The 19,428-nt window shown below is 45.4% G+C and overlaps 1 protein-coding gene and 1 long non-coding RNA gene across 2 annotated transcripts in view; one reads left to right on the forward strand and one right to left on the reverse strand.

Moving 5' to 3' along the window:
- Positions 1–19,428, reverse strand: part of LOC139599212 (uncharacterized) — a 432,267-nt gene that overhangs the window by 303,731 nt on the left and 109,108 nt on the right. The window lies entirely within an intron of this gene.
- GPR26 (G protein-coupled receptor 26) lies at positions 3,611–19,267 on the forward strand. The gene is made up of 3 exons (XM_071446144.1): positions 3,611–4,769; positions 10,364–10,477; positions 16,474–19,267. The coding sequence occupies exons 1-3, from the start codon at positions 4,102–4,104 to the stop codon at positions 16,703–16,705; spliced, it is 1,014 nt and encodes a 337-aa protein (XP_071302245.1). The 5' UTR covers positions 3,611–4,101; the 3' UTR covers positions 16,706–19,267.

Consider the following 19,428-nt stretch of genomic DNA (forward strand, 5'->3'; position numbering starts at 1 on the left):
CTCAGCTGCCCTGAGAGTCCTTAAAAACCCACCCAGCAGGCAGAGGTGCCAGGAGCACCAGCCACGTGCCTGATGTTTCTTTAATTCCATGCAGCAAAGCCTCGGTGACAGCCCGAGCATGGATCATTCCCCAGGAGGGCTCTGGGCAGCAGCTGGGGAGCTGTCCTGGCACTCTCAGCTCCAGGGCTCTCAGGTGAAGGCTTCTCTGGCCTCATGCCCAGAGTGGTGGCCCATGAGAAGCCATCTGGCTGGCCAGGAGCTCCCAGTTAGCCCCACACAGAACCTGCTGGAGAGGAGGGAGATGCGGCCATGATGCTTTCTGCAAAATCCCATTGCCAGGATTTTTCATTTTTCTCCTGAGAAGCTGAGAGGCCTCAGAGGAAAAGAAAAACAATTATTATCTGCTGCTGTGGAATGCAACAGGTGGATCTTTGATTGGTCTCCTGTGGTTGTTTTTAATTAATGGCCAATCACAGTCCAGTTGTCCCGGACTCTCTGAGAATCACAAGCTTTTGTTGTCATTCCACTTTTTTCCTTGCTAGCTTTCTGATGAAATCCTTTCTTCTATTCTTTTAGTATAGTTTTAATATATCATTTTCTTTTAATATAATATATATCATAAAATAATAAATCAGCCTTCTGAAACATGGAGTCAAGGTTCACATCTCTTCTCTTGTTTTGGGACCCCTGAGAACACCACCACAGGGAGCCAGGCAAGAATCCACTGGATGATGCTTGTTATCTGGGCCTGGGGAGAGTAGGGGCTGAAGTAAATAAATTTTTGGTCAGGGAAGGTGACAGGGGAGGTGTAAATGTCACCTCTGATGCCCCAAAGAGACACAGACCTGTGGCTTCTGTCTCCATCAAGAAGCTCTGCCAAGGGTTTGCATAGTACTGGCTGAGGAGAGACCAAAGTTTACCCACACAAGTGCCTAAAGAGCTTCCTTTTCTTCCTTAGATCGTGGCCCAAGGCCTTAGACTCTGGTCTGTGGTCTTAGACTCTGGTCTTAGACTCTATTCTAACCCAAATGACTCAGTGACTCTATCCCAGGATTCCATCCCCTGGGAAAAGGGGAGTGACTGAGTAGTGCTCAGTTGCCAGCTGGGGTTAGCCCTCGACAGATGCCCAGCAGATTCCTTCCTCCTGATTTGTACAAAATGAAGCCATTTCATGGGTCCATCGTGCTCCCTTAGGCACACAAAATAAATAAACCCAGAAGTGTTCAGCACACCCCCTCTTACAGGGACTAGCAACAGGGGAATTAGTTATGTAAATCACTTGGGCCTTCAAAACACAAAATACACCCTGACACTCAAATTACTCACTGAGAAAAGGCTTCAGCTTCCTCCTGATATCTACAAAGGTTTTCCCCTTGATTGTAGATTTTCCCCTAGATCTGACCTTCCATATTCCATCACAGCTTCACTGAACTCTCCCATTTCTGCCTCTCATTATTTCACATCCACATCTTAGGGAGAATCCTCTTTTCCCCACCATCATCCCTAATCCTTTTTCTCCAGGCATGAATTTCCTCCCCCACTGTTCACCCAGGCTCACACTGATGCCAGACCCCTGTCACAGCAGGGAATTACTCAGGAGCAGAGCCTTTCAATCCTGGGGGCACCACAGCTCACTGAAGGGATCACAGCATGCTGTGTCAGGAAACCACCCTATAAACCCAGGGCCTCGTGCATTGGAGGCAGGGAAAAATCTGAATTTCCCAGTCCTTGTGCAGCTGGGGGGTTCATTTGAGCCCAGGAGGAGGCTGGGTGTGGAAAGAAGGGCCAGGAATCCCCTTGATGCCAACTGGGGGTGAGTTTCCCCTTCACCCTGTCACAGAGTTCCTGCCTCTCATAAATATACCACCAGAATTTCCCATTCCCCTCCTGCCCCGTTCTTCCTGGCAAGTTTTCCCACATTTTTCTTCACAGTGACTCCCAGTTCACACAGCACCTTCCTGTGGTCCTGCAGCTGCCTCTGCCTGCTGAGCTTGAAGGATTTAAGCTGTCCTGAGCATCCCTTGGACCACCCCAGGCTGAGGATGACAGAGGCCCCTCTCAGCAGGGCTGCTGCTTCCTACCCAAGGAGGAAACTCGCTGAGGTCCTGGTGCTGTGAAGCAGCAGCAGCAGCAAAACTTTCCTCTTTTCCCTCATTTCCTCAGTCCACCTCTTCTAAGAGGGTAGCAACCCCTCGTTTTTAAAGAAGGCTTCACCTTTAGGCTTTTCTCACAGGATCACTAAGGTTGGAAAATCCCTCTTAGATCATCAAGTCCAGCCATCAACCCAACACCTCCACCACGTTCACCACTAAGCCACATCCTCAAATGCCACATCCACAGGTTTTTTCAGCTCTCCCAGGGATGGTCACTCCACCCCTTCACTGACTTTGGAAAGGAGACAAGCACTGTAAGTCCTTCCTCATGCCCTCAGCATCAGGAGCTGTGTTCTGGAAACAGGGAGCTCTCAGGGCTGAGGGACTGACCCTGAGCTGCTCCTCTCAAAGCCTGGCTTTTGAAAACAAAACAGACCAAAACTGCAGTGGAAGAGGCTTTTTCTCCACCATGCCAAGCTCTGGCAGCGAGCAGGGTGCCAGCTCTGCTCCTGAGCTGCAGTGAGCAGCTGCTGCTCCTGGAGATGCTCAGCTCTGGAGGGCTCCGAGGGAAAACTGCCCGAGCATCGAGCACCGAGCTCTCCCACACGTGCAGAGGCACTTGCTAAGCCCCAATAACTCTGCTGCAGGGTATCTTCAGCCTTCTTATTGTGCAGGGATTAAAGCCTGGCTGCCTCGATCAGAAAGCTGTCCTGATTGCTCACAAACTCTCAGCCTCCCCGGTTAAAACTGATTTAAAGAGACAGGAAAAGCAACGAGAAATCAACTCCCGCTCCGTCCTTTGAAACAAACTTAATTTTGACACCTAATTTTGTGCAAGTCAGACTCATTCCTATTCCCTTTGCCAAGCTGCTTTTTAGTTTGGATCTCACAGGGTGCTCACCCTCACAGGGAGGGAGGCTTTGATTAAGAGGAAGGAGAAACTCTTGGAGAGGAGAACGGCTGGGAGAATAAAGGTACCTGCAGCACGATGCTGCCTCTGCCCCTCACCTGCTCTGTGACCTTGGGCATGTGGCTCTGGCATCTGGGCTTTGATTTCCCTGCTTTTAAAGGAAGGGAAGCAAGCAGCTTCCTCCTCCACACGATGTTTGGAGACAGTGAACTGCAAAGTGCTGAACCCAGCAGTAAAACCATTCCCGTAGCCTAATGACAGCTCCAGAGAAGTAGCAGAACATATCCATTTCCCCCATCTCTTTGAGCAGAGCTAAGGAAGAGAAAAGAAAGCCCCTGCCCTGGCTGAGAGCAAGCAGCAGCACTGCAAGTGATGCACAGAAATGTGGGGAACACGCCGGAGTGCAGGAATTCGGTTACAAGGCTCGTGTTCAAATTAATGGCTAAATCAATTAAATGAAAGCATGGGATTTCTCTTGAGGAAAGTCTAGTCACGGTGGCAGGGAGAAGGGGAGGGGTTGTGGAGCAGGGATGACATAATCACGTTTGCGAATCACCAGCACTGTGCACGCTTTAATCCATTAATGGGGTTTTTATCTGTGATCATAAAAAGCAGGTTACATTCAGCCTGGAAGGGAGCGAGGCTTGGAGGAGAGGGGAGGGGAGAGAAAGACACAGAGGGAGAGAGAGGCAGAAAGCGAGGCAGAAAGAGAGCACAATCCACTCGGTGCATTGCTTGCAAGCTTGGGGCTGACAATTAGGGATCTCAGGAGAGCAGCTTCTCAGCATAACACGCTCTCCTCCGAATGGACCGACGGCAGGCAGTGGCTCAGCCCTGCTGATATTTTTTAAGCCCTCCTCGCAGTTTGATGGGCATTCCCAGTGCCTTTGTGCACGTCTCGGGAAGCGTTGACGTGGAAAGGAGCAGCGAGGAGGGGGAGGTTGGAGGAGAAAGCTGCAGCTCCTCTAAAACCACGGAGGGCATGCACGGGAGGGAGCAGGCTGGGCAGGAGGGCGAGGCGGGGGCACCTCGCACCATGGTCCCCCGGTGCCGGCGCGGCGCAGTTCCGGAGATGTCCCTGCTGTGACTGGACGCACCATGAGCATCTGGGAGCTGCTCCTGGCTTTCCTGGTGGTGCTGCTGATGCTCGTGGCCCTGCTGGCCAACGTGCTGGTGCTGATGTGCTTCCTGTACAGCGCCGACATCCGCAAGCAGGTGCCGGGATTGTTCATCCTCAACCTCACCTTCTGCAACCTGTTGATGGCCGTCTCCAGCATGCCCCTGACCCTGGCTGGGATCATTTACAAAAGTCAGCCGGCAGGAGATCAGGTCTGCCACGCTGTGGGCTTCCTGGAGACTTTCCTCACCACCAACTCCATGCTGAGCATGGCAGCTTTGAGCATTGACAGGTGGATTGCTGTGGTCTTCCCTCTAAGCTACCACTCCAAGATGAGGTACCGGGACGCCGCTCTCATTCTCAGCTACACGTGGTTGCACTCGGCGTCCTTCCCCATAGTGGCAGCTTCTCTCTCCTGGGTGGGTTTCCATCACCTCTACGCCTCCTGCACGCTCTACAACAAGAGACCAGAGGATAGGACACAGTTTGTGATTTTCACTGGGGTCTTTCACACCCTCAGCTTCCTCCTCTCCCTGGTAGTGCTGTGTTTCACCTATCTCAAAGTGCTGAAGGTGGCACGGTTCCACTGCAAGCGCATCGACGTGATCACTATGCAGACCCTGGTGCTGCTTGTGGACATCCATCCCAGGTAAGCTTGCCCTGAGTTCAGAAGCTGTTCCTGGCAGAAGAAGTGAGGAGGGGGCTCAGTGTTGTGGTAAATAGAGATTAACGTGTCTCACAGCAGGGGATTGGGAGGGGAGGAAACAAACATCCCCTCAGCCTGTTTCTGTCCTGCACGGTTCTTTTCACTTGTGTTTAATGCTCTGATTGCTGAACTCATTTTTTGTTAGGCTTAAGGACTTGTTTTGGGAGGGAGAGCAAATGAACAGGCAGTTTTGGCCAAGCATGCACTTCCCTTTGGGACAGTGATCAGGTCACTGCACTTTGTGTCTGAAGGTGGATTTAGTGGTTGATAGCTTTGCATATTTTGGATACTGTCAGCCCCAAAAGCGTTGCTGGATCCCTGAGAGGGAGGAGGCTGCACATGTCCCTTGGAGTTTGGAAGAGAAGCTGAGCGCTGCCTGCTGCTCCTTTTCCCAGCAGTTTCCCCATTGCTGTGCTCTCTGTAACTTTATCATTCCTGAAGGCAGAATCCTTAAGGGAATTACATCTGCAAAATTCATGGGCTCGAATGCCTGTACTTAAACCTTAAGTGAGAGAGAATTTTGGTAGCAGTGTTAATGTGACAAACAAGGGATGTATAAAGCTCGTTTCAAATGGGAGATTTTAGGCAAGTCCCTTGTGCCTCAAGACAAGAGGAGAAAAGTCCCCAGGGACTGTCAGGATTGTGGGCTGGAAGGCAAGAACCGAACAGGGAGAGGAGTGTGTGCAGAAGTCACAGCAGGGATTATGCACAAGCCATAAATCTTGCATGAATAATCGATGTATAGGTCTGGAAGGGATGCAGGCTCGGTGTGACACAGGGAGGAAACCTGCCTGGAAGAGAGGACAGCAGAGAGCAGACAGAGAGGGCAGTCCCATGCCCCACATCCCATCTGAGCATCCCTGCTCCCCTTTGCTCCACCAGCCTCTCCCTCTGCAGCAGCCACAGCAGAGCTGCAGGGCTCAGAGCACATGTGGCTGTCCTCAAACACAGGTCACGCTTTGGGGATGCCTGAGGCTAAGACAAACAGGTCTGGAAGGATCAGGGCAGGGCAGCACATTTTAGAGGGACAGAAACATTTGCTCAGAATCCCTCTGTTAAGCTCTTTGAGCTGTCTCTTGACCAAGAATGCAGAGCAGAACTTTGGGCAAGTCTTGCTGCCGTTCTTGAGAAATACAGGGATAAATCTTCCCTTATTCACCAATCACACTGAGGAAAAAAAAACACCCTCCTGTCCTTCATGCTGTCTCCTTGATGAACTGTGCCTCAACTGCCTCAGCTCCTGCAGCATGAGGAGATGTGGTGATTACTCCCAGGAAAGTGCCCCAAACCCACCAGGGCTGTTTGAAACCCCACTTGTTTTGCCTAATGCTAAAAGTATGCCTGGACTGCACAGCAAAGTTTAGTAAAAGGGCAAAACCCTCAGTGTTGCTTATCCTCCCCTGCATTTTTTCCTGGTCGAGGTTGGTTTGAGGGTGTTTGTGCATTTTGTGATCCTCTCACTGCGGGGTGGATTCAGTGGGGCTGTGGGAATGATGCTTCCTCCCTTCAGGGGAGCCAGAGCTGGGCAGGCACTTTGCTGTGGGTGACCTGCACCTCTGCCTGCACCTCTGGCACCAGCTTATTGCGGTGCCTCTCTAAGACAGGAGTTTTAGTTTCTTTCCTACCCCTCAGAGCTGGTGGGTGATCAGATTAAAGGGGCTGCTTTAACCAGTGACAGCTCCTGTGCTGAAAGGGCCAGATCTGAGGCCACCAACCCTCCTGTTAGAGCTGCACAGGGGCTGCAGCTCTGCTGGCAGAGTCAGAGATGCTCAGAAACCTCTGATAACGAAGGCATCACTTGCATTGTGTAGCAGGCAATTTCAGGGTGCCCTTGGTACCTGACAGCACAGCTGTGGATGCTGGGAGAGCCCAAACAAGAGAGCAAAGTTTGCAATCTCACTTTAGGCTACTCTGACTCCTCTGGCTCATGGCAGGGTCCAGTTTCAGCGCTGGGAAATGTGTACAGACAATTTTCTGCTTCCCATGGCTCAGAATCCAGCCGCAGGGGGTTCTGGTGACAGGAGTTGTGGCAGATGGCTTTATTACCTGTGACTTAGAAAGACACCAGTGATCTCCTGAAGATCATTCAGGAGGAGCACAAAGGAAACCTCCAAATACCCTGCAAATATGTGTGAATGTTGAGGGCATGTGGCATTTCAAGTTAGCTGAGGTTTTTTTAGTGGATCCTGCTTTTTCTTTCTTCTTAAGACCAAAATATCTTGGGTATTGTGGGAGATTTGGGCAAAACTTCACTTAAGTGCTTAACCCCTGTATTCCTTAATTTAAATTATCTATACTATCTTTTTGGTGTATCCAGCTCTACACATCTTAAGGTCCAATATCCCATAAACTTTGTTTAAAATACCAAACCTTCAAGGGGATATAGCTCAGATTTCCCAGGATATTAAAATATTTAAATGAAAGCTTAGCCAATAATCCTGCTCTATTACTGATGTCACTGCGACAACTCACACGCGCCTTATCTTAGTGCATGAAAGTGTGTGCAAAACCAAAATATTCATCTGTGTGCATGGTCTACATGAAGGAGTGAGATAAAATACCTTCCTCTGTGATGTGGCATTTATTGGATACATCTGGAAGGGCTGAACAAAAGAAATGGGTTTAAGTCTACCAGGACAGTCATGGGGGAGCTCCAGGAGTGAGAGACAGCTTTGCATGTGCCAGAAAGGAAAAGATGTGACTGGGGAAACAGAGACAAAAATTACACCACCCTCTCCTCCCTAAGAGCACCTCAATTGAACCTGTTTTGGAGAGTCACTTTCCTGTATTGCCATGGGCTTGGGATATTCTGAGTTTAAGGACACAGGTCTGAAACAAAGCTCATGAAAATCTCAGATCATTTTTCTGCACATAAAAATACTCCAAGCTCCCCGGCCCTTGCAGAATTGAAAGCACACAGGTTCCCTTGAAAAGGTGGATTTTTTTCCCCTTCTCAGCTGTCATTTCTAGCTGCAAATAATTCACATATACAACATGTAACACCTTTAAATGTGTCATTTTCTTTAAGAGAAAGACAATTTGTTAGAAGAACAAACTTTTCCTCCAGTATTTATTTCATCACATCGTGATAGCTCTCTGGGCCTGACAATGTAAGACCCAATTCAGAATGGAACAAAAGAAACACTTTTTCATCAACAGAACCAAAGGAGCTCATGGCCACAGAGATCACTGAAACACACTGGGATCATCAGGACACAGCATGTGTGTTTGGGTGTTGATAAAACATTTACAGATGAAGTAAATAATGTAAGGGTATGGCCATGAGCCTCAGAGAGTGTGGAGCCTGAGAGTGAGTCATCAATTAAAAATTTACAACAAAAATGGAAAGACTAATGCCAAACAGTTGGGTTTTTAAAAAAATAAATATATATATATATAAGTGCAGGACAGGGGCCAGCTCATTCAGCTTGCCTGAGAAGTGACTGTGTCACTGTGAGATCTGTGCAAGGAGTCAGCAACTCTGCCATGGGCACAGAGAGGGGTTCAGGATGGCAGTCTGGCTTTGCTGTGCCCTTCCCAAAGGGATTTATGGAGGTACAGGCAGTCCTGGCACTGTGGGACATCCCAGTGCTGCCCCATCCACCTGCCTGGAGCAGACAGGAGCTCATCCACTTCCCTCAGGAACCATGGGGAGCACAGGGGTCCCTCAAGCAGACAGAGAAGGAGGATGAGCTTTCACATTAGTCACTGTTTTCACAAGCCAATGTGCTGATTTCAGGGATTTTTTGCTCTGAAAGCAAGGTCTCAGCCCTGCTGGCACCCTGAGGGGATTCAGAACTCTCTGGTGGCCTGCTGAGACCACCAACAGAAAACCCAAAGGAAGAGCTACCATCCTAAAACACCATAGGTAGGAAAGAAACCAAGTTGTGACTAATTTAAACTTGTTTAGTTAGAAACAGGGCTGGCTTGAGGTGAGGAATGAGGACATCCCAGGACTGTGGATTTGTGACACAATTCCAGCTGTGTGGAGCCTTCAGCCCTGCAGATCTGATGGGATGGTTATGGGTACCATAACCATCAGTGGGACACAGTGAGAGCTCCTGTGCTGGGCTGGAGGTTCAGAGTGTTCTTTTTCCCCTTAGGATTTTGGTTTTTTTGTTGGGTATCTTGCTGGGACGTTTCTCCTCTCCAAGGCACTGGAATTGCTGTTTCTAGGGAAGAAGCATGTTCTCCATCCCACTCTGGATATATGGGGATTTTTGAAGGAATTTTGAATGAGTTAGAGACAGGACCTCTGAATTGCTTTTGATGATGGGATTTATTTTCTTATCTTCCACATAGGAAGGGTGAGTTTGGCTCACATTGTTACTGAATGGTTCAGCTTGTTCCTCCCAAGACCCTAAGTTGCAAGACCTTTTAAGGAATTATTGACCAATAAAACACTGCTACCAAGGGTATTTATCTTTTTGACCCAGTCCTTAAATATTTTGTCTTATGGACTCATGTTACACTGTAAGCTTTCTTAGCCAATCATGTTATAATACACAAACCTACAGTGCTGCATTCTAAAGTTCTTTATTACCTTTGTAACTACTCTTATTTTTTCTATATCTTAAACTCTAAAACTCTAAACCTTCCCCTTTTTAACTTAAAGTGTCTCTGCTTTAAACTCTAAATCCACATTCTCGCTTCTAGCACCTAAGTTTGGAAGCCTTTTCCAAGGTCTCAGATCAAATCCTGAGTTTAATTCGAAGCTTTGACTTACAATCCCAAAAGATTGTTCTGAGAATTCCCTGCATTTCAGATTCCAACAGGATGTTTTCCAAGTCTCTGAGTATCACCTTGCCTGCAAATACAGCCTACAGTAGTTCAAGAAGGAGCTGCAAACTGAATTCAAGGATGAAATCCACCAGTTTTTCTATAGATCTGTTGCTATAATGGGGGTGTGTGCACACAAATATACAACCAGGTATTTGTCAGGAACTTTGTGGAGGGTCAGACGAACAGACAATGCATTAATATTTGGTTTTGTCCTATTTAAACACAGTGTTTTCCCTTGTAACTACTTTTATCTTTTCTATATCTTAAACTCTAAAACTCTAAACCTTCCCCTTTTTAACTTAAAGTGTCTCTGCTTTAAACTCTAAATCCATTCTCACTTCTAGCACCTAAGTCTGGAAGTCTTTTCCAAGGTCTCAGATCACATCCTGAGTTTAATTCTAATTCCAACAGGATATTTTCCAAGTGTCTGAGTATCACCTTGCCTGCAAATACAGCCTACAGTAGTTCAAGAAGGAGCTGAAAACTGAATTCAAGGATGAAATCCACCAGTTTTTCTATAGATCAATTGATATAATGGGGGTGTGTGCACATAAATATACAACCAGGTATTTGTCAGGAACTTTGTGGAGGGTAAGACGAGCAGACAATGCATTAATATTTGGTTTTGTCCCATTTAAATGCAGTGCACAACTAAAGCAGATTGTTCTCCATCATTCCATAGTGAACTGGAATTGGGAATTTTTACCTGGTGCTATTTGTGGCTGATGTTGTGGTTTGTGTTGGATGTCCCACAGCGTGCGAGAGCGCTGTCTCGAGGAGCAGAGGAGACGGAGGCAGCGGGCGACGAAGAAAATCAGCACCTTCATTGGCACCTTCATCCTTTGCTTTGCACCTTATGTAATCACGAGGTGAGTGTGAACCACATCCTGGGAAAGGCTGCTGAGGTGCACTCCTGGCTCAGGGAAGCAGGGCACTCTGAGCCAGAGCAGCATTCCAGTCTCCTGGGGAAATCTGATGCGCCGCTCCCACTCCTGTAAGGGAGGCTGCATTTACTGAGCTGACAAATGATGTAAAATGTGCCAGTGCTTCTCCTCTCAGTCCTGATGCAGTCTGAGGGTCAGACTCTGCTCACTCAGCCCAGTCAATGTGCTGCTTGCATAGGAGGGATTTAGGAAACCAGAAGGTTTTTCAGATGATGTCTCAGGTTTTGGCTTTTCTATTTTTCCCATTCTGTGCTGCTTTAGTGTACTGGGCTTCATATCAGGGGATGGTGAGCTCTGTGCACAGAGCAGGGAGACAAAACAATCCCTGCTCCAGCTGGGCACCAAGGACAAATGATCCAAATCTCAGGCTGGTAAGGCTGAGAAGAAGGATGGGACTGCATGGGCTAAAGCTGGAATGGGACAATGAACTGCAAGATGCAAATGGAGCAGAACTGATCCCAGGGACAGAGCCCATGACTGCTTGTCCATTTTTTGTGACCATTTTGGTTCATTTTGGGTGCAGGCCTGGCTGGGCTCTGGTGCTGCCCAAGGTGGATCCATGCAGGAGATGCTTTGAATAAATCCCTGCTTTATTCTTGAGCTCTGCCCAGCCTCTGCTCTAGGTCAGCCTTCCCCAGGCATCACAGACATTTCTTTGTTGTCACCTACTGCTCTGACTGACTTCCCAGTCCAGGGGTTGATCTCCAGGGAAAATCTTGCCTGAATAGCTCAGACTGTAAAAATTTGGTCAACAAGATTCAGCTGAGGTGAGAACATAGTCCACAGACTTAAACAACAGTTTTGTCTGATTGGGTAGGGTTTATTAGTCATAAATATCAAATATCAAAGCTGTGCTAGCTCATAACTGGAAAATCTTCTTGTGATTTATGGTAGATATCTATCCACCAGCTTATCTTTGGAAATGGCTCCTGTGGGAAACACTAAATTACTCCTGTGAAATAAAAAGTGTTAGAAAGTGAGTACATCCAGAAAAAAAGTTATCTAGCTGTTAAAGGAAATTTACAGCTTGCATTCCTTATTATAAGATTTTGGAAAAACTGAGATGCTGCTATGCACAACAGAGAAAGAGAAAAGAATTAAGGTATCTCCTATTCCAATACTATTAAGTAGAAATTAGTGAGGCTGACCTCATTCAAATCAGATCCACCTTGAAAAAAACAATTTAAAAATCTGGATTAAGAATCAATATAATTAAACTTTTGGCCAACTTTGAGCTTTTCCAATTCAGTCTTATACCCTGAATTCCCAGAATTAGAAAATTTAAGTAATTTAATAGAATTACCTTCATTTTCCCTTCATGGCCACAAGACACCACTGCAAGCCATGCACTTAAATGGTATGAAAGGACTTGTAATTAAGGCCATTTAGCCTTAATTCTCAAGCTACAAGATATTAAAGTGTTTGTCTTTTTGCAAATGGCTAATTTTCATTTCATGTTAGGTCTCTGAATTCCTGAAAATCCTCCCAGTCACAGAATAGCTGGCAGCTCATCCTGAGTGACACCAAGTGCTCTAACCAGAACTGTCTGGAGTATTTTTGTGCTCCTCCAAAGGCATCTCAGCACTCAGGCACCAGCTCCCCACCTCCTCTTGACTCCATGGCATCCCAATTCGTGTCCCAGTAGCCTTAAAATACAGAAGAGGGGGTAGAAAAACCCTGAGCCTCCTCCCTTTAGTCTGTACAAGGATCACTTCAATGTTCTCCTGCTGAGGAGCAGCTTCTCCACAGAGGGAGATGGTGAGGAGAGGAGAAATGCAGGTCCTGGATGCATGAGGATGTTTTGGGGTGGGGTAGGCGCTGGTCAGATGTGTCAGGAGGGGTGAAGCCTCCCACATTCCTGGCCCTTTCAATCCTGACATGTGTCAAAGGATCACTGCATATCATTGTCACTGCTAGAAATGAAGGGATGGGACTATTGTCAGGCTAAGAAGGATTTATTGCTCAGACAAACATCAGGCTCAGAGTCCCTGAGATTTCAGAGGAGCAAGCATTCAGCCATAGCTCAAGAGCAGTCACAAGTTCTTTGTTACAAGGCACTCTAGAACTTTCTAACCCAATGGACAGGTGCCACAGGGTTTATTTTGCTTTTCTGACCCATCACCTTTACTCACTTCTGCTGCACTGAGGATACTTTTGTCCAATGGGCTCCTGTCTCACAGGCACATCTGCTTCTGTTCTAACTTCTGAACTCTCAGTTTATTCCACACAACCCCACCCCTACATTATAAACCCTTCACCACCTTATCAGTGTAGTTTCTCCCTTACTTCAGGCATATTCTTACTTACAACTATAGAAATATGAGTTTATGATTTTTCTGCTTAACATCTGTGTATTGCATTTTTACATCAATCCAAGCTTCTCCCCAGGCTGCAGATCAAACCCTTCAGTGTCTGTGGGAGTTTCTGTTTCCCAGTTCCCACAGCTGCACATCAGGCTAAGGGGAGCTCCCTGCTGAGCTCCCTGAGAGCCCTTGCTGGACACCTCCAGGGCTGGTTCCTCCAGGACACTCATCCCTGCCTGCCCTGGGCCTCACACACAGGGCTGAGCACCCTGACACCAAGGGGGTTGGGAGAATTGGAGTTTAATGTGTGAGCAAGTGTGTAACTGTGTGTAATTTCTGGACTACATCCAGTGCTTTGCATCCTCAGGAGGGACAGGATCAATCCCAGTTCAGTCCATGGACAGAAGTCAGGACAGGGAGTGCCTTGCTCAGCCTCTCCTAATCAGCAATATATTTCAATTAAACATGCCCTTAAGTACTGCCTGAACTGGGGGCTGACAGCAGCAAATCATGAGGTTTCACTATAACATCTTCCTGTTTCCACACTAAAAATATTCCATGAACGAGTGAAGGAGTTGTGCTCATGACCCCAGACACATAAATGCTTCTCTGGGTAAACCTGAGCTTTTCAGATCACACTGAGGTAAAAATCAGATTAGGCACTTCCTTTAGCAAGAAAACACTCTTCTGATTAGTTCAGTGGATGATCTTAAGTAGTGTATCAGGATCTGATTGCCTTTGACCCAGGGTTTCCACGTTACCAGAATCACAGGTGTAATCCCCCCATTATATATTTCCAGGCATAGATTGTTTCTTTTGTAAAATAACCTGCTGGTACACATTTCTTCCTTTGCTGTATTTTTCATTATGCAATTAAATATACTTGTTCCAAACCTCTTTTCTCCAAGGAACTTTTTCATAAGAAAAATGAAGATAAGTCATACAAGTTTCTAAAATTCATTTCCAACTCCAGGAATTTCATACTGAAATACAGAACTTTGCTCATGTAAGTTAATAAATGCTGTCAATGTGTGAGGAAATTGGCCTTAAATTAAAAATCCTGAAGTAATAGCAGGCAGAAGTTCATAATCCCATGCCCTCAGGTTACAGAGGAGGATGGTGGAGCAGGCAGAAGTTGATTAAAATTCTGTTGTATCATCTCTGGGGGATAGGGGGTAAGCAAAACCTGGTTTTAAACTGTTGTTTACCCTCTGCATATGCAGATCCTGCTTGGGCACACAAGAAGCTCAGAATTCTTCTGCAATTTGTGTTCTTCAGCATCCCAGCTGGGTGGGCACATGTTCAGTAAAATATTTTAGTGTTAGTGGTTAACTGCACATGTAAATAAAGGATTTCCAGCGTGCATTATGTGTGTAGAGATCAAGGTCACACTCTTCAACATGGCATTCTTGTTTGTTTACTGAAGGGGAAATAAAATAATTGGATAGCCGTGTGAAATGACACACTCTACAGAGTTGTAAGTTTCTAAAATATGAACAAAATATCACAGGAAAAAGAGCTTACAGCTTTGAAATAAAAAAGGTTTGAAGACCAGACAGTAGAAGAGAGGCTTATGAAAGCAAGCCAGGGAATTATGTAGCTGATACTGTAAAATTTAATTTACAGGTAGCACTGAAATATTAATGTACCTTCACTAAAAATGTCTTCTTTTAGGTTGAAACATTTCATGAAAATGGAAGCTGTGCATATCATTTCCCTCACAAATGAGAAAGAAAACCTTTCAAAGGCAATAAATTCTGTGATGTGCCTTGAAAGGCTGACATTTAATTGTTTGTACATGAAATGGAAATGCATAGCTCAGGGTTTGGCTACATTTCTGTGTTTGCTGCTTGATAACAGAAAATATAATTTACTATAAAAAATAATGCTTGAGAATTGAAAAATGTGTAAATGTCAAGGAAGCTTACAGAATGCAAGGAAAATATTTAAGATCTTGTTAATAAAAGTGTAGGCTTTTCATTTGATCAGTCAATGAAGGTAAAATTAGCAAGTCTAGGCTTGCAACCCTGAAGTGTCTGCTTGATGTGCTTTAAATGGAGATTGTTAATGTCTCATAGAACTGACTGACAGAGCCTCAGACACAAATTTGTCATATTTTGGTTATTCAAGGCATCCACTGAATTTAATTAAACGTAATCAAATTCACATCTGTAAAGCACTCAGTAAAAATAAATCATCCAAATGAGATTCAACGTGGTGAAATTCAAAATGTGGAGTAGGCATTGAATAAATGAAGTGGAGAACAACAAGGATGGCTCATGGTAGATTACAAAGCAAATATGACTCAGTAGATGATTAATTTCAAAATTGTCAATTCTCATTTTAGAACATGTAACGTGGATGCCATAAGTTGCATTTTATTAAAGAAGAGAGAAGACACCAGATAAGACCACCTGGAAAGTCGAGCAGATGAAAATTATGGCTCAGTTCTGATCTTTGTGGGACCATGAATTACAGGGAGAGGTTGAAAGAACATTTGTTTATTTGAGATGAGAGAGAAATGGGAGAGATGAGGGTTCTTTGGGACCTCAGAGCTGCTGAGCCAAGCAGCACCAGTGGAGAGGCACAAACAATTCCCAAGTATTTTCATGTGACATTCCCTGGCCACCTGAAATGTCCCTCACATTGATTGGACTGTGACATCTGCCAGCATTATTTTAAATAATATGTTGTAGTGAAAGGTTATGAAATGGGAATGGCTGAGGAAAAAAACCCCTCATCTCTAAACTGCTTGAAGTACCAACATTATTGTCATTGCTGCTGCAGGAACCACCCTCCAGAATGCTCCTTGGAAGTGGAAAGTACTTCCCAGGCAGATTTAAGATCACCTGCTGCTGCAGACAGGCCCAGCAAAGCCCTGACCTACCATGTGGGCTCTGTAACAGCACACGTGGCTGTTTGACCTCTATGAAAATCAATAGTTTCTAACAGCTATAGAGGCATATTGAACAGAGCTGCCCTTTGATGCTGCTCAAAGGCGTGGGGAGTTATCAATATTTCCCTGTCAAAAATGCTCTCCCTCAGCACACAGTGAGCTATCTGGGCCAGTGTAGGTATGAGGAGTATATTAAGCTCTTCCCCCTCCCCCTCCCACAACAATTTTCAATTTTAAAGTTTTGTCTTGCTATATTTGTTGCAAATGTTAAATCCTTGCCCTTTGAACTGGACAGTTTTTTAAAGGTATGACATGACATCTCTCAGGGATGAATTTTCCGTGTGTGCTTCTACAACTCAGTCACACTGTTCAAAGGCAGCACCTTCTCTAGGAGCTGGACTGGCCAAAAGAGCTGGGCAGCCCTGGTGAGGTGACTCAGGTGCTCTAGAGGGGACCCAGGACCATGAGTTCAGACTGATGCTGGGTTTTTAGGTTGCTCATAGGGGAAGAATTTGACTCCCCTGAGAGACCAAGCAATTGCACTTTGGCAAACAGGCCTCAAGTTTACATTTGCAGCCTTTAAAATTTAGAAGAGGAGACAACAAAATTATTTTCATGAGCAGGGTTTAGTTTTGCTGCAATTGCCCAGCAATAATTTGTGGGTTTGGGGTGGGTTAATGTAATTTTTACCGTTCACTCTTTCCCCCTCCCTCTTTCCGCAGACTTGTTGAATTATCCTCCGTGGTCCACATCAACTCCCACTGGGGGATCATTTCCAAGTGCTTAGCTTACAGCAAAGCTGTTTCAGACCCTTTTGTGTACTCTTTGCTGCGGCACCAGTACAAGAAGACGTGGAAGGACATCATAAACAAGATCCTCAAGAGGAGCTCCATCAACTCCTCGGCGCTGGCGGGCGAGCCGCACAACCGGAACCTTGCGCAGCTGAACGAGTGAGGAGCCCGGCACGGCACCTGCCAAGGGATATTGGTGAAACAACAGCAACTGGCCCACCCCTCGTAGCTCCCCTCAGCTGCCCAGGTTTGGGAGGCAGCTGTGGGCAGGGTGAAGCCCAGACCGTGTCCCTCCAGCAGCCCGTGGCTGCTCTGGACCTCCTCCCTCCGACTGGAAGAGCGCTATTGATCCGTGGTCTCCTGCAGGCTCCACAAATACAAATCTCCCATTGATTTCCATCAGCAGCTGCATTTATAGATAAAAAATCCAGTCCTCAGCAGAGGGATTCATGAAGGTAATGGGAGCAAACTGCTGCTGGTGTAAGGTTGTTCTGAAAAGCTGCGCAGGGATGTTTGTGCTGTGTTTGTCGTTGGCTGCAGGTGAAGCTCCCTCTGATGTAGCAGCCAATGTGGCTTTACAAAAACCACCCCACTCTAGTGGCTTGTTTGTAGAAACAAAGGTGTTTTGAAGAAAATAGGGAAGGTTGTTTGTAGAAAATATCTTAATGGGAAAAGCTTAAAAAAAATAATATAAATATTCATCCAGTGCCCAACGCAGTTCAGCCTTTTTTGATATATACTTTCGGAAGAATCCCATAGAATTGAAGGAAGAGAAAAAACACTTTTGGAGTGTGCTGGATTCAGCCATGTCTTCTCTAAATTTGTAAAGTTATTTAACATAGAATCTCACTAATATTCTCCCCATTAAATTTCAGGAAGATACAAATGGTAGACAGGGTGGAAAGGTCAGGATGCCTCCTGCCTCCCCTCCATATATCTGAGCTCTGAGTAGCTGGATTTTGCCCAAAGCTGCAGATCTGGGCCCTGTGCCCAGGAGGGAAAATAACAAATCTCTTTTTCTGAGGAGTTATTAATCATGGGGCTTTTTCCTACTTAAAGGAAAGATGAGCCTAAGTCTGAGTTTCAAGTATAATTTCCAAAGCAAGTGGAGCACAAATAATAGGCCCCCCTCTCCACCATGAAAGTGGAGCCAATAATCTGGATCCACCCCTGAATGTGCAAATCTCTGGAGGTGTCAGTACAAATCTTTATAGCTCTGGATTGCAGTTCTGCATAGGAACATTATTAGCATTTACCATGCACTCAGATGCCTGCCCAGATTTTAAAATAGGCTTGGTTAATTGGGCTTCATGAATGCAATGGCAGCTTCAATAACAGCTGACACAACTGGTTGTACTGCCATCCATCCCCGCTCATATCCCAGCTGTCAATGCCATTCTGAGGAGATAAGTTGTAAAAAATGTGGGATTACTTTTTAGTTGCCACCTTCTCTCATGCAAGAGGAGGGTTTGGTGTGTTGCAAAAAATGTCCCCTCTTGAATTTTCTGGCCTCTGATTCAAAGCCCAGACTGGGGACTCAGTGAGAGGCTTCACCCCAAAGTCAGCGAATGTCATACCTCAGCTATTATCTGAAGATTATCAGCTACCATGTAAAGAAAAATTTTCAGCTTAATTCTTAATATCAGTTATTAAAAAATACCATAATTACAGTAAAATCCACGTATAATTATAGCCACAGAATTTAAGGAAGCTTTTCAAACACTGCATTCAAATGAGCCCTTAACCAGATTAAATAGTCTACCTCATCTTAATCATTTTGCTTCTTAGGCTTAACGTAATTTTCTCAGGTGCAATAGATAAAAACACCAAGTTCAATACTTGTTTCCTAAGAAATTCAAGACATATTGATGATTGGATTGTATTAGAGTACAGGATGTTAGAAAGTTGAATATTATTGAGTTTAAAAAGATAAAAAAGCTCCATATTGAGCATGTTTGACTTAAATTGCACCAGGAAAGGCCACAGGTGTTGTAAACTTACACATGGAGCTGATGCCAAAGCCAATGGGAGGTTTGTATGTCAATAAGGGCAGCTCCAGAAACATTTAAACCTTCAAATTCAAAAGAGAGTAAGCTAATTTCCCAGGAGAAAAAAAAGCATAATCCATTTAGGATGTCTAGTAAAAGGTGGAGAATACAGCACTGGACTTGTCTCATTATGCTTGTGTATCACAGTCAGTCACTGGTTGATTTATATCCCACCAGGAGCAATAAATCTCTCCCCTTGTATGTGTTTAAAAATTTGTCTCTCTTTCATGGTGCCTTTCTTCCCTAATTAATCTTATAACAGAGAATGGATATGATTTCCCCTTCCTTGCATCAGCTCTCTGTCATATTTTGACCATCTGAAGCAAGCAGGAGTTGTAAATGCTGGTGCTTGACAAACTGCCTCAGTACACGAAATAAAAACACCACCCCAGCATTTCCTGATGACATTTTATAGGAAACTCAAAATATGATGCTGTGGCTTGTTCAGTGCTAGATTTTCAGCTGAATTCTCATAGGCAACTGGCGAAATTGTCTAAAATGTGTGTCTCAGTGATGAATGTAGATATGAGTAACTATCTGTCTGCTGAGTATTATATGTACTACACAACCCTCTGAGTGGAGTGAGTTAAAATCCTGCTGGTAAATGTAATGCACAGTATTTCTCATCTCTGCTCACAAAGCAGAGCTGTTCTCTTGTCTAACACACGTGTGTGCAAGGAGGGAGGGGGGCGGGGGGGAATTTCCATTTGTTACTTCAATATTTTTGAAAAAGTTTGTCAAGTCTGGCTGCAACCTGTGCCCAAAATCTGGAGCTGCATGTGCAAAATCTGGGCAGCTGCTTAGGCAATATGCAGATTTCTGTTTGTTGTATCTGTGA

This window comes from Agelaius tricolor, unplaced genomic scaffold, assembly GCF_023055355.1.
Source record: "Agelaius tricolor isolate 1412-34295 unplaced genomic scaffold, bAgeTri1.0.p SCAF_22, whole genome shotgun sequence".
NCBI lineage: Eukaryota > Metazoa > Chordata > Aves > Passeriformes > Icteridae > Agelaius > Agelaius tricolor.